Source organism: Copadichromis virginalis, linkage group LG7 (assembly GCF_057382275.1).
Source record: "Copadichromis virginalis isolate Kocher_CV1m ecotype Utaka linkage group LG7, C_Virginalis_male_GT1.1, whole genome shotgun sequence".
Lineage (NCBI taxonomy): Eukaryota > Metazoa > Chordata > Actinopteri > Cichliformes > Cichlidae > Copadichromis > Copadichromis virginalis.
In genome coordinates this window covers 31,777,696-31,792,383 of record NC_140624.1, presented here as the reverse complement: position 1 = coordinate 31,792,383, position 14,688 = coordinate 31,777,696, and the positions used below count along the sequence as shown (strand labels likewise).

Below are 14,688 nucleotides of genomic sequence, written 5' to 3'. Positions count from 1 at the left end.
GAAACAGACTCTATCAATCTATAGTCTGAGGTATGAATAAACCTGTAAACGTTTGCATAATAATAATAATAATAATAATAATAATAATAATAATAATAATAATAAATTATTGTTTACAAAATAAAATTGAATATTATTTGAAAGTCATAATTTTTTTTTGCAAAAATAGATAAATAAATAAACAACCATGAACTGAATTCGTCATGGAAACATATAACCCAATATTTGCAAGGTCTGATCAACTTAATCGACCATGGCACTATGGGAGTACAATAGACTGCATATTAAAGATGGAGGTAGCCACTGATTTTTGATTCCACATTTTAGACTATAGATATTCACTCCCCAAAAATGAATCACAGACATCTGGAACTGTTTCATGGTCGAGCAGAGAGAGGGGCAGGCATGCAGTGAGTGTTAAAAACTATGAAAAGTGTCACTGCAAACACACTCTGTGCTTTTCAGACTTTACAGTTATCCCATCCTATCGCTCCGTTCTCTACTCTGTGTCCTCTGTCCTCTTTTTTTCTGTCATCTGGTTGGTCCACTAAGAGGCAAAAAAGTTGGTTATCTACCCTATCCACGTCTTTTGACACCAACCCCGATTGGTGCCAGAACACAATAATCAGATGATTTCTGATGAGTGGTATTTGGCAACAATTAGGGAGGAAGAATCCTTTTAAGAGGAAAATACCTCTGCTTACACTTGTTTTTTGTCGTGTTGTTTTTTTGTTTGTTTTTTAATTTCCCAGATGGCCTTATATTTTCGTCTATGCGATAAGTTTGTGTCGACATGTTATGCTGGTGCTTTCTGGTGCCTGCAGTTTCAGGGGGAGTGATCCCTCTTTCTGTGTTATTCAACATCCCCACACCTCCTGGCTCACTGACGTCACAAACTCTGGGTTAAAGGGGCCTGCAGCAGAGACAGGAACCCCGGAAAAATACTTGGTCGTCCCAACATGGCTAACCTACAGTTCTCTCTGAGAAAGAAGTGAAAGCGGATTTTTTTGTAAAAACGGTTTTTTACAATGTAACTAAACCAGTAGTGATGAAAAGGAAGACGTGCCCTTCTGCTTATGAAGTTATCACAGGACAGAACAAACAGGGTGTTAAATATGCAGCCTTTTAGTATAAATTAATGGTGCCCCCCGAAATAAATACACAAATAAATAAATAAATAAATTGGTGAATTTCAACAAAATGGTTTTTTTAAACAAAAAATGAGCATGATGTTTTTAAAATGGTTATATGCTAGATGTACTTTAATTAGTCCAGTAAATTAACAACACATTAATAAGTTATCTGAAGGAATTAAGTCCTGCTACCAGTGATATTCGAAAGCTTTATTAGTTTATTATTATTTTTATTACTCTTGTTGTGTCGTGTTAATATTGTCTTTTCAACTCTTGTGTGTGTGTGTGTGTGTGTGTGTGTGTGGGTGGTGGTGGGTAGATTATCACAATTATCTCAATTTAATAATTTAATCCCAACATTAAACTGTATATAATCCCCCCCCCCCCACACACACACACACACACACATTTCAGCTCTGTGTGGGAGTCTTGACCGCTGTTTTTCCAGTCTCAACAGTGTCTCCTCTCCTTTCCCTGCTCTCACTAACACCTCCTCAGACACCGTGGCGCACTCAGAGACGGAAGAAGGGGAATAATAATAATTCCGGTGACACCAAATCATTATACTGTCGTCAGTGCAATAATTGCTTACAATTGAATTTTAGAAATAAAACAAGACAATTTTTCTCTCTTTTTTGGGGGCATTCACGTGGACTTGTTTTCATAACTCAACGGAGTTCATCTTTAAATTCGGCATATCTTACACACACAAACGATTATGCGTTCTAATATAATGTAAACTTTATTTGCTCTTTCACTCATGTATACCATGTTTCTGCATCACGATAAGCCACTGATGGCGGTAGTTAAACATATTAATCTGTCTGTAACAGACACCGAAACTTTCTTAAGATCATAACACACCTTAACTGTGTAAACCGTACTTATATATGAAGCATGTGTTTACCGATACTATGATTATTATTAATGACCAGATTCTTTTAACGGAGTTTGGTGGCAGCGTCTGCCGGGTACCGGAAGTGGCTCCGGCTAACTGTGAGCTAGCTTTACCCGGGATCCTTTGAATTTGCAAGCGTCAGTGTACGCAAAAGGGTTGGGCACGGAGTACAGTGAAAAGGAGGCATTTCGGAGTAGAAGTATGAGTGTTTTATATTTGTTTTATTTGATAAAGATTCAGGAAGTTTGAGGAAGTGCCTGGTTAAGATTTCCGTTAACACCCTAGCAGCGCTGCTAAGTTGAACTTTAACATCAGTGAGAAAACTTTTGCGACATTTGTGAGTACGTTGAGCCAGAAACATTTGTGTAGCACGTTATAAACTCTGTATAAACACTAAACTGTTGCTGTACGTATGGGGTTTAAATCTGCCATGTAACGGTCTTTTTAGTTTATTTTTTGTTCGATGTTTTGGGGGTTTTTTGCTGCATAGCTCAGAGCTCGGCTAAAGGCAAGCTAGCAAACAAACGCAGTCTAAAGAAAGCCCTTTACTGTCCCGTTTAAAGCGAAAACCGGCAAAGCTATCACTGACAACAACCTGACACATACTCCGCAAGGTGGTTAGCTTTCTAACGTCTCAAACAGCTGCTTTTGCACAGGTAGCTCCACGCCTACTTGTGGAAGGTTTAAATCACAGCTGGCATGGCTCTGATTGGGCATGTCAGCTGTGAATAAACAAATGCTGATAACAGTTTTAACACCTCTGTAAACATTTTAACCATTATTCCCTCGACGTTTAGCGATTTAAAATGTACTCTTCTTGTTTTTTGACAGCATGGAGTACAGCGGTCCATTGGGCCACTCTCTGTCACCAGAGTCCACGGTGACCTCCCTACTATCCAGTTCAGGTTACCTGAGGAGCAGCCTGCTGCCTCCTCAACACGACACCAGCTTCAGATACAAAGACAGAGTGGGTGGGATTACTTTCCACAGCAGGAATGGACAGAATGAAGAAATCTCCCTTTGTTATTTTATCTGTTTCTGGGTTCTGTTCTGGGTGTTATCAGGAGAGCTTCTCTCCTGACAAATGATGATGTTCTCTTTTTGATTGTGACAGAGTTTAAAATTGTTTCATTTTCCAGTAAAACATTGAGGAAAAACTGGTAAATTCAGAAAAAAATATGTGAATTTGTTTTAAAAGAAAAGAGTAAATTCATGTGAAGTTCATGAGGAAGTGTGTGAGAGGTGTATGAGAGATAACTCAAACATTTATGTGAGAGGGAAAACATTTTTAAAAAGTGAAATTTGTTGTTCTTTTCTTATCAAAAACTTTAGTGATGAGGATTTTAAAACAGGAAGCCTACACTACTGTCTGATTGCAGGAGTATGACTCGGCTTCGGCGGCTCTGGACGCTTACATCAAAGACTTTGAGAGGAGTCGTCAGAACCGCGACTCGTCGTTGACTGGAAAGCTGGTTCTGCCACAGAACCTACCCTCCACTCCGTGCAGGCACAGAGTGGGCACGCTCAGAAACAAAGATGGTAGGTCCTGCTGAGGGTCAGGTATCTTATAACGTTGATATATCTTGGTGCTTTTTATGTCTTCTGTGGTTTTATGTTATCTGAGTGATTCATCTACATTGCATTTTTCTCTTTTTGTTTCAGTTCTTAGGGAGCGTTTGACCGAGAGAGAGCTAGACTTCCTGAACCTCCCCGTGAGCCCCCTCCATCACCGCGTTAACTGGGACAGACACTCCATGACAACAGATGAACTGCTGTCCGTCCCTTTCGACGGCTCGATGCCCATCACCCACACCACCGCCTTCATCCAAGGTTTTTACACATTTCATACTCAACCTTTAAACTCTTAAACACGTGTTTGTACATTTTTTAGTTTTCTTTGATCTGTATGATGTCATTAAGAGTAGGGATCTGTGATTTCGTAGAGTCCAAGACTGAAAATGTGGAGCTGGAAGTAAATGCATCCCTCACCATTTTTCTCAGTCTGAAGTTTTTAAATGTGACAATCAAGAATCTGCTCTTATACCAGTTCATTAAAAACATCTACAATGTAGTCTTCATTCATGTCATTAAATCCACCACTTTTACCTAAAAACATCCTGGCATCTGCCTTTAAACGCATAACTTCTGCAGCTCAGACTCTATAATCAACATTAAATAATCCATAGATGATTCAGTAATAACAGAAGTGATGACTTTTGCCTCACTCCTCTCCTCTGCTGGTCCAGACCTCCTGTCCTGGCCTGCAGCCTCCCAGACCTGCCCCTCATCTACCTGTAGACTCCTCCACCATCACTCTCTTCCACCGACGACGTCCAGGAGCTCCAGGTTTGAACTGCTTCCTTTCTCGTTCAGATCGACCAGGCATATTTCCTGGTCGATCTGAGTTACAGGTTATTACTTTCCCCTCCTCCCTAGGTGCAGAGACAGGCCGAGGGCCGCCACTTTTAAACCAGGTGCTCACATCAGCAGTTTTAAGGTGACCCTCACTGTCTTTTCTGGATTATTCTGAGACTGTAGCAGTGTCATAAACACAGTTGCTTCCCCTTTTCAGAGATCAGAGCAGGCCCCGGTATCCTCGTCGCTCCACCTCCCTCACTGGTTCACCAGTAACAAGGCTGACTTGGACTGTTCGGGAATCACCAGTGTGCCCGACCTGAAGTACCCAGCATGGCTCCAGGGGTGTGACCTCAGCGAGCCGCCTGCACAGTCAGATCTGTGGGACGACCACGGTAGCTTCCTCGACTACATATGCACAAACCTTCCAAGATGTCATAGTATTTCATCATCATTTAACAGATTGTGATTATTAATGTTAAAGATAAATCTATTAATAGGTTATTCTTTATTATTTTATATTAAGCAGCCCATCAGTGTGTAGAGTCATAAATATGAGCTTTTAAAACTGATCTAGTGAGGGGAAATGTTGAATTTGATATTGGACTGGGTGGGTGGAGTCTATCCCAGGGAAGTAATTTCACCATTAAACTATGACTATTTTCTGTTTATTTGAAAGGGTCATATTTGTTTTTTCCAGACGTTCTCCCACCTGGATCTCCCAGAACCAGAGCTCCATCCTGGGTAGCAGACCTGGAGAAAGATGAAGATCCTGACCAGACACCTGCAGAGGTAAGAGAAGCAGCTGCAGCGCAACTGTCAGTTGTATGGTCCTGCTGCTCTCGTTGTTCATGAAGACTGTAGAGCTTCTGTGGAACTGTGCTTTCCTCTGGACTCTTTGTGTGTTAAAGAACGCCTTATGATGTGGTCAAGTGCTCTAAATAAACCACATTCTGTCACATGTGTGTCCCAAAGGCAGAAAAAGAGCTTCATCGGTCAGTTGATGAAGTAATAGGTTTTCTCTGTGTGTGCTTAGGTTGGCAGCCAGCAGGCGCTCAGAGACCTGAGGCTTCAGTTTGCTGAACAGATTTCTTTGCTCACTACAGAGAGGAAGAGCTCAGACGTTGTGATGAACATGTACCAAGGTAAAAACACAAGTCTTTGAGTATGTAATGTTAAAAATTCGAGGTGTAAACAAAATAGGTCCGGAATTGTTCTCTGTAAATCACCACAAACATAACTTTCCGATCTCTATTCGTGTGACTTTCAGAAAATATAAATTAAAGTTAAAGTACAGTTAAAGGTTTACTGCTTTGACGCACAAAAGAGACCCAGTGACCATCACAGAGGCAAATCAGGGTTCCTGCAGGTCATTAAAAAGTTTAAAATCATGTAAAGCAAAGAGTTAAAATGACTGGGCTTCTTTGCTTGGGCTGATGGATAGATGGACTAATAACAGACAATACTCAGCTCTGAAAAACAAACTAATCCTAGAGTCGACGAAAAAAAATACATTACATTGGATTATTGCACTGTTGAATATTGTTTAGTCATTCTTTACTCATTGATTGCATATCACGGAAGGCCATAATCACAATGACATCACTAACTGGGTTTGGATTCTGTATTCTGAAGGTGTTATTGCTTCAGATGCCAACATATTGTCTTTAGAGCCTGAAGTCACCACATTTCAGATATCAGTGTATGAGTGCATCACACACACTGACGGAGATGGCTGCTAATTAGTGCCAAGTAACACCCAAATTCAATTCTTCACTCACCTTCACTAGACCCCAGTGTTCTTAGACAATCTGTTCATACAATTAACTGCACAGCAGCCATATTAGATGCTCCAAAAGGCTCCAGCAGCACAAACAGGGTTCAGATGTTCAGGTCAGAGAACTGTTGGGGACTGACTCAATTCTGGAACTTGGGACTAAACAGAGATCTAAAACTAGCAGCTGTACAGAACGTGGTCAAGAGGTACAAGAGAAGATCCTCTTGAACATGAGACTGGCCAAATTCAATTCATATAGTCTTATTTTCTTATTTTTCCCCTTTCAACCACACCTCCTATGACAACCTTTCACTCTTTTAAACTTTTCTCTTTTTTGTTGTTGTTTTTGTTCTTTGCTAAACTTGTTTCTGATGTGTGTTCCCACCTGTCAGACAACAGGATCGAGTCTCTGATCCAGAAGGCGGACCAGGTGTTAAACTCTCTGTCTCGGAGTTCTGGACAAGCAGAGAGTCCTGCAGATCCAGGTAAAACCGGGATTCATTCAAAGGAGCAGGAAGTCTTTTACACTGAATAACACTTATACCAAAGTTTTTGTTGTTGTTGTTTTTTAAAGCACAGCTGTGTCTGGTTCTCGTTGTGACTGTTTAAGCAGACTTTAACTTATTACCAACAAGCTGGAAATGAAGCAGGTATCCGATCAGTTCTTTGTTTCTGTTGTTGTCAGTGAGTCCTGTGAAAACTGAGGAGCTGCTGCACCATTCTCCCTCACACTGTCCTCTGTGAGTAAGACTCATTTACACTTCTGGTGTGTTATGATCTGCTGCAACTCCACGCAGACTCATATATGTGGTGGCATTTTAACCCTGCAGAGATTCAGCAACAGGAGGCTGCACAGAGGAGCTGACTGACAGGGGAGCAGAGGTAGGTTTACTGTCATGTTCTACAATGTCAGCTAATTGTGTGATTTTCATTTATTCTCGTCTCCTGAGTGATGCCCAGATGTGAAACACATTAACCTTTCAGGTCAGTGGACAAGGCCTCCTACTGCAGTGAGCCTGTTTGACTCACTACAGTAGTTTTTCTTTGTATTCACATTAGACTGGTTGAATTTAAAGGCTTTTTAGGCAATATTAGTTTTTTCTTTTTAAACACAATAATTTACCTATTAAATATACGTTTAGCACTGGGGGTCTTATAAAGTAAATTCTGAATTTCTGTTTTGGATGGGTTGTAAATATTTTTCGTCACATAACTATGAGAACTTATTCATATTCCATCATTGGCACAATTTGTGTCTCTAAATATGTGATTTTTTTCTACCAAATGAAACTGTAATATTTCAAAAGTTGTGGCCCTTCTCATGTAAAAAGTAGTTGTGTTGATTGCTTCGGTTTTATTGTAATAACTTGAGCTAACTTGTGTAATTTTGTAATAAACAAGTATCACATAATCTGTATACAGTATTAGCTTGTGCTCATTGTGTCCCACTGTTATTCAGTTGATTCGCTGGTGTGATCATACATGTGTTGCAGAATGTTTGTGATAGCCTATTGGGTTTTTACAAACCAGATCAGCCCAGTTGTCAGGTTTTTTTTTCCTAAGGCTGAACAAATGAGTGCTAGTCAACTCAGTTGAAGGCCTTCTCTACATCTACTGGCAAAACAGTTGTTTCTGAAGCTAGTGTTGTTTGTAATATCCCCCTTTTGTTTGTGCTCTCCCAGGATTTGAGTCATGAAAACAGCATCTGGAAGCAGCCTGGTCCGGTGGAGGCTCTGAAACAGATGCTGTTCAGACTGCAGGCTGTGGAGGCGGAGCTTCAGCGACAACAGCAGCCACCAGCAGCTCTGACTCTCTCAGAGTGGCTGCTGACATCAGCAACACAGGTACAAGGAGCCAGGCTGGCTTGATACAGATCTTTAGAAAAAGTGGGTAATAAAATGCTAATCTGTGTCTGAGTTTAACGTTTAAGGAAACAAGATTTAAATTATTAAGAGTCTGTTTGTGTTGCAGTGGTCTGTTGGTAACGCAGAGCTGCAGGAGCTGCAAGAGCTTCAGAGTTTTCCTGGTAGACCATCACTAGAGAGGTAACTGACTCCGATCAAGTTATTTATCCCTTTAGAAAGAATGTGGAGACTGGACTGATAACCTGTGCTTACAGTTTAAAGACAACTGCATCAAAGACACCACTTTTGCTTCAGGCAAAAATTAAAAGCATTATTTTACTCAAAACGTCACTAGAAACTATGTCAAGAAATCAAATGCCATCCTGTCTTGTAAGGCAAAGGGGGGTCCACACAGGAAACAACTAGCAATGATGTGGCAGCCAGCAACTAGAAACTCAGTGACATTTAGTAACTCATAGTGAGTATGGGCCGAATAACCACTGGTGATGCAAAGCAATACTACTACTACTGATGATGATGATGATGATGATGATGATAATAATAATAAATTAAAATGTATTTTTGAAAACTCCAAGATAAGTCCTTTTGTTCTACTTTCAGATTTTAGATAAAAGACAGTCAGCTTCTGGGTGTGAATCCTGCGTTTTTCCGATGGCCAGCAGGGGGCAACATCTATGGCTGTTGAAACAAGTCAGAGTCTGTAGAAGTCTATGAGAAAGTGACCCAACATCTTACTTGACCTGTTACCTTAAGCTGGGCAAACACTGTGGGATTTTGCGTTATTCAGCTCCTGCTCAAACTGCACGACTGACTCGCAGGGGTTAGAAGTTCGTAGGTCACGTTGCAGGGTCTCTATGCTCTATGCTCTGATGCGACCTGAGTGCTTACACTGTGCGTCCATAATATGAAGGTTATAACAGAAAATCTGTCGCTCACTCTCCCTCTCTGTCTTTCACTCACACAGACACGCACACCACCACCGTCAACTTTGCTAAATTGCTAATGAAAAACATTGATAAGGCAGCTGGGATTGATCAGCAATGTCCATCCAATTATTTTCACGGTTGTTGTGGTCGTGATAATTTTGTGAGGCCACATCGAAAAGGCTCGGATGAGCTTTCCAAAGTTCTACAAGTTGTGCCTCCATCGCTTGTGTCCAGATCACACGCTGCACTGCTGTGCTACTCTGTCTTTTCACTTTCATTTCTGTGTTTGTGCGTGCGCAGTGTGAGAGGCTGTGGTGACACCCTCACGACGGCCGACAGGATTTCAAACAGGTTTGATTTTCTTACGACCAAGCGATTGATTATTTGGGAGCTGGTCGTGAGGTGTTAATCGCTTCTGTTACCCCACGTATACTACGCGATGCACGACACACGATGAAGGCGAAACTCGGGCCGATCCCCAAAACGGTTGCACGACTGAAAAATCGGCTCAAAATGAGCCAAAAATCGCACCGTGTCTGCCCAGCATTAGTAAACACTTTCACGATGAGTTTATGGTCTCTGTTGCTAGTTTAAAGTCTTACTGAGTCAAATGTGATTATTAGGGCTGTGTGATATGACCAAAATCTCATATCCCGATATAAGACATCTATCATTCCGATAACGATATAAATCACAAAAATGTAACATTTTCTGTAAATTCTGTGAATCTCGGGCAGCTCGACTTGCATGAAGTGTTTTCAGCTGGGCGTCATGTACCTGGAGTTATGACTTTTAGCCGATGCATGAATTTATACATTTTTAGACATAAGTTGTAACGGCCGCGTTTTCTTTGTGAGTATTTATTACACGGCGTGCTGCGGGGAAAAGCCTGTTCTAACGTTTGAGTCTAAGGTTTATGTTTTTAGCACCTGGCGGCTCTTTTTTGCTTCTCATCCGTAAACACTCCATACTCTTTCACGGGATTTAGTTTATTTTGAAAAGTCTCAACAGGATCTTGAGCTTTATTGTGGAAAGGTTAATATGCAAAACAAACAAGCGGATGGCGGAGCCACGCCATTGTTTTACCGTCGTGGTTGCTAACGACAACGTGTAAAAACAGTCGCTTGTCCGTCCGTAGTGTGGTTATATTAAATATAAGGGAAAGAGAGAACTTTAACAAATTAATATAACCACTACAATGACCATCAAAACGATGAAAAAATATTGCCGTAAACATTATATTTTTCCGCAATATGAAACGATAGACGTTTTTATATCGTCACCCGATATATATCGTTATATCGAACAGCCCTAGTGATTATTACATTTGAAGTAAAAGAAGGATCATAAAACAGGATGTAAGTTAGTGACTGACAAGTCATCCGGTGTCCTTCAGAGCCCTCAGTTCTCATGTTGGCATTCAGAAAGCTGAGGTGGTGGTGGCTCACAGTCCCGAGAAACAGAGTCCTCATCCATGGAGAACACACCTGCACTTTCATTCCCATAGGGTCTCCTCTTCCTCATCCTCACCCTCTTCTTCTAAGCCCAATAGTTCAAAAACAAGATTTCAAAAACTTGGGTGACATTAAACGCATCTTCATCCACCACCACAGTATGTACATCAGTTTGACTCCAGTTTAGGGTGAGTAAAGCATGCATGTTTTTCCTCCTCAGAGCTCTGCATCATCTGAACCGCCTGAAGATGCTGGTGGAAGAACCCAGACAGAAACACAGAGCGACAGAGGAAGAGAAGGACGACGACGAGGGGCGCTACTCGTCCTCATCTGTCGACAGACTGGTCTGTTCTCAGCAGGAACCCTCCAGAAACTGAACATTCAAAGGAAGCTCGCTGTGCCAAAAGCCTCAATAGTATCTGCACTGTGTTTGTGTATTTTTTTTATAAGAAAGTGCAATTTTTTAAACACTAATACAACTCAGTTTAAACTATACCCTAAACCTTTAGAGTCAGGAAGTTTCCTGGACTGTTCTCTTTCTCAGACTCTGAGGAAGAGTCAGAACACAGCGATAATTTAAAAGAAGAGAAGAAAACGTGAAGGACAGACTCCGAGACGAGAAAAACATGCCACATCTTTTATATTTTGAATGTGTCTCAGGGGTTTGTGAATGCAACAGTATGGATGGATGGGCTTGATGCTTGTTGGTGCACAGACCGTTTTGTATTGATGGGTTTCATTCTGTTTGTAGACAGACTGTTGGTGCCATAAAGATTTACACACACTCATTCCTGTTGAAAATGAAGAGGTTACCGGGCAGTGTTCAGCCAGAGGGAAGAAAGATCATCAGTGCTGTTGTCAGTGATAGCTTTTCAGTTCCTTGCAGGTAAAACTACAATAAATTGCTTTTGCTGTAGAAAAGATGTACACGTGGAAGCACAACGTGTACTACTGTGACAATCCAGTCCGATTTTCTGAAGACTCAAGACTCGTGGATTGAAAATTGAAGTATTGAGCCATGGGTTGGGGGGACCAGGGTGTTCAGATGTCTATCTTTATCTGGGACTGCACAGCATTTTTTATCAGGGAATGTTAAAAGTCACCAAAATTAACAACCTTTGCTGATTTTGTCGAATATCATAGAAACTAACAAAAAAAGAAGCAGAAAGATTTGAAGAAATGTTTTTTGTCTCTTTTGCTTGAGTTGTTGTTTTTTTGTTGGGTTTTTTTTTGCAGAGGGAGGAAAAAGTTTGTGACACGGTAAATGTGTGTCGTAACTGAATAAAAATTACAATTGTCAGATATGGCTTTTTTTTTAAAAAGGATGCCAATTTGTAGCTCCACCCAAATGGAAACCCAAAAACTGTTAGCAGACAGAAGAAGAGCTGGGAAAAAAGCATAAATGAAGACTGTCACATGAGACCATGAGACTTACTCTCTCTATATATATATACATGCTAAATGATACTCTGATAACATTCAATTGATTGTATTTGTAAGTCAGATAAAGACCATTTCACTCAGAGTTGTTCTTCATACATCTTCAGGTTCAGGTTACCATAAGTAGATTTGTTCTGCAGCTGTGAGTCATCCGTCCTCACATGCACACTCAATACAGCCATAACAGACAAAAAATGTACATAATACAAAAAAAAAAAAAAAAAAGATCAGCACATTTGAATCTGACAGTAAAACTAGGGGACGATCATTTAGAAAATTATCATTTTTCAACTAAAGGATGAAACCATCAGGAAAGACGCAAAGGTCAGAGCAGGAGTAATGCAATTTTCCCATGGACTAACAATCAGACTTTATTTATTGATCAGAGGAGTTGCCCCCTGCTAGGTCATTAGAAAGAATGCAGGTTCATAGTACTGCATCAGTTTCACTTTTCAAACATCAAAGACATGAAACCAGATGGTGTTTCCTCCATCCTCAGGATGACAGGACTCATACTGGCACAGAGGAACTTTAACCCTCTGATGCAGGAAGTATTTTTATTCACCTCGGGGTGAAGAAGACACTTGATGTTAAATGTTTAATGTGTGCTTCTAGCTGCTTGTCTTTGCACAGCTCTCATTAAACATGTTTTGGTTTACAACCTCCATGGTGTCACTTCTTTGATTAATACAACTAAAAGTTCACGTCAATCTCAGATATCGATCACTACTCAATCAGAAATCTTATGTTACGACCAGATGTTAACCCTCCCATCACTCCCTGCCGAGATCACAGTCTCCCCCTTGTGGTCAAAGGTCACACTCTGCACACTGTCCCTGTGGCCCTCCAAGCTGCTCACACTGCCAGAGTCTACCTCCACCAGTTTCACCAAACCGTCGCTGCTGGCAACCGCCAGCATCTTCCCTGAGTGGTTAAACGCCACTTGGTTGGCACTAAGCGGCCCGGTGTCTCCAGCGGCCATCGGCGATGTGGGTTTTCTCATGTCCCACGTGTTGACGATGCCAGAAGAGTCACAGGAGGCCACCATGCTGGTCGCTGAGCTGAAGGCAGCATGGTTGCAGGGGTGATAATGTCCAAGAAAGGTGGTGGTGCAGACACCTAGCCTGGCATCCCACAGGGCGATGGTTTTGTCAGCGGAACAGGTGAGGAGGAGGTTGGAGGAAGGTAGGAAGCAGACGCTGTTGACGGAGGCGGTGTGTTGGCGCAGTGTGAGGCGACAGCGCTGGCTGTTCAGGTCCCACAGCTTGGCGGTTCTGTCAGCAGAGCAGGAGGCCAGGAAGTGACCACATGAGTGAAAGGAGCATGCCCAGGTGGGCTGGGCATGGCCAGAGAGCATCAGTACACAGCAGCCACGAGAGAAGTCCCAGAGCCGCACCTGCAGGAAGAAGTACACATCTGTAACCAATGAGGTGGGTTTATTCTGTGTTGTCATCAGGACCAACTTACTGTCATGTCTCCGCTGGTTGTCGCTAATTTTGATCCATCAGGGTGAAAGCTACAACCGGACAGCCAATCAGAGTGACCCTCACCAGTCAGCAGCATCTCACCCACCTGGCAACACAGTAGGTGACATCACACGTCAGTGCATCATCCAATCAGAGTGACCCTCACATGTCACCTCCCCACCTCCTCTTAGAGCTTTCACCTCCTCTCACCTTTTCTCTTTCTTCTGGGAGAACCCACAATCTCCAGGTGCTGTCATCACTGGCCGAGACAAGGATCAGTTTTCTTGGATGCAGGTCGATGCAGCTGATTGGCTGCTGATGCGCTCTTATAGAGCATGCGAGGCTGAAAGATGTGAAGCTTTTGTGAGAGTTCATTTGTTCCAGGTAGGCCCTTGGGAGCCCACTGCAGGGGGGGAACTCCGAGTCCTTCAGGCGTGCAGTGGTCTTTGCTGGTGGTTTCTCCTTCCTCCTCTCCTCCTTCACCTGCGCTGGTGTAGGGTCTGTGGTGCTTTGCAGTCTCTCTCTGTGGAAGCTGAGGAGCATCTTCTGCCTGACAGCTGTTTGGTATTTCTCCTCCAGCTGCCTGAGCACGGGGTCGTACGACTGCAGATGTTTCTTCAGTTGTTTGAAGTCCTCTGTGAGCCTCCTTTTGTCCTCGGAGACTCGCCGGTGCTGCAGCCGGTGAAAGTCCCGCTCCCTCTGTATCCTCACTAGGCTCGCTCCTGCACCCAGCACCTCCTCCCTGAGCAGCTCCGTCTCTGCGCGCACCGCCTCCAGCTCGCTCTGGAGGAGGCGTCGGTGTGTGAGAGCATCGGGGATGAAGTAGACCCCCGGGGCCGCCGTGGCTACGGTGTTCAGGGTGTCTGTGAGGCGCCTGAGCGCCGAGCCGTACCACTCCACCTCGAAGCGGCTCAGAGTCCGCGTCAGGCCGGCTCTGCGCAAGAAGTTCCTCAGGAAGTCGTCCACCGCCTCGGGGATGTTAGACAGAGTTTGCGCTTGTGGCGGTTCAGAATTTCTCTTGGGAGCTGCTGAGGAGGAGAGAGCCTCCTCAGACTTCTCCTCCTCTTCGTCCTCCTCAGCACTGCTCCTCTCCTCCACTTCCTCCGCTCCTCGTCTTGTGTCTGACATTTTCTCCCCTTCGCCTCGGAGCTTATTGTTTACGCGTTGCTATGGTATTAGCTCTGCGTTGCTTAGCGTGTTACCACGGTAACCGCGTGACCCCCTGCGTATGCGTTTGCTTAATAGGTTTTGTGGTTATTAAAATGCATACATATTTTACATTTTAAATGTTTTTAATTATTTGTTTTCATGCTTTCGTTTTTATTTCCTGTTTTTCCTTCAAGTGTTCTCCCTCTCTCTCGCATTCTCTCTCTC

General features: G+C 42.8%; 2 protein-coding genes across 7 annotated transcripts; one reads left to right on the top strand and one right to left on the bottom strand.

The window, feature by feature from the left end:
* Window positions 1–148: 148 nt before the first annotated feature.
* Window positions 149–11,708, top strand: lg7h18orf54 (linkage group 7 C18orf54 homolog). Of its 6 annotated transcripts, XR_014921357.1 has the most exons (16): window positions 149–2,687; window positions 2,863–2,998; window positions 3,411–3,570; window positions 3,694–3,861; window positions 4,278–4,377; window positions 4,468–4,528; window positions 4,604–4,781; window positions 5,087–5,178; window positions 5,423–5,531; window positions 6,556–6,648; window positions 6,849–6,903; window positions 6,994–7,045; window positions 7,846–8,007; window positions 8,135–8,208; window positions 8,629–8,718; window positions 10,629–10,678. XR_014921357.1 is itself a non-coding variant. In XM_085463055.1 (15 exons), the coding sequence occupies exons 2-15, from the start codon at window positions 2,864–2,866 to the stop codon at window positions 10,783–10,785; spliced, it is 1,596 nt and encodes a 531-aa protein (XP_085319181.1). In that variant the 5' UTR covers window positions 154–2,230; window position 2,863; the 3' UTR covers window positions 10,786–11,708. The 6 variants fall into 6 exon arrangements, 5 of the variants coding, with proteins under 5 accessions (XP_085319181.1, XP_085319183.1, XP_085319182.1 ...); XM_085463055.1 differs by lacking the exon at window positions 8,629–8,718 and having other exon boundaries at window positions 154–2,230; window positions 10,629–11,708; XM_085463057.1 differs by lacking the exon at window positions 8,629–8,718 and having other exon boundaries at window positions 154–2,368; window positions 10,629–11,708.
* A 493-nt stretch (window positions 11,709–12,201) lies between these two features.
* spag16 (sperm associated antigen 16) lies at window positions 12,202–14,514 on the bottom strand. The gene is made up of 3 exons (XM_085463052.1): window positions 13,525–14,514; window positions 13,316–13,420; window positions 12,202–13,244 (listed from the first exon to the last, which is right to left on the bottom strand). The coding sequence occupies exons 1-3, from the start codon at window positions 14,440–14,442 to the stop codon at window positions 12,597–12,599; spliced, it is 1,671 nt and encodes a 556-aa protein (XP_085319178.1). The 5' UTR covers window positions 14,443–14,514; the 3' UTR covers window positions 12,202–12,596.
* Window positions 14,515–14,688: the final 174 nt, after the last annotated feature.

Excerpts from the sequence above, each read along its gene's own strand:
- lg7h18orf54 (XM_085463055.1), top strand. The coding sequence starts at position 2,864 with ATGGAGTACAGCGGTCCATTGGGCCACTCTCTGTCACCAGAGTCCACG. Across the intron at positions 3,571-3,693 it reads CACGCTCAGAAACAAAGATG|TTCTTAGGGAGCGTTTGACC; the intron begins GTAGGTCCTGCT and ends TTTTTGTTTCAG. Across the intron at positions 8,008-8,134 it reads TGCTGACATCAGCAACACAG|TGGTCTGTTGGTAACGCAGA; the intron begins GTACAAGGAGCC and ends TTTGTGTTGCAG.
- spag16 (XM_085463052.1), bottom strand. The coding sequence starts at position 14,442 with ATGTCAGACACAAGACGAGGAGCGGAGGAAGTGGAGGAGAGGAGCAGT. Across the intron at positions 13,421-13,524 it reads TCCCAGAAGAAAGAGAAAAG|GTGGGTGAGATGCTGCTGAC; the intron begins GTGAGAGGAGGT and ends CTGTGTTGCCAG. Across the intron at positions 13,245-13,315 it reads CAACCAGCGGAGACATGACA|GTGCGGCTCTGGGACTTCTC; the intron begins GTAAGTTGGTCC and ends TTCTTCCTGCAG.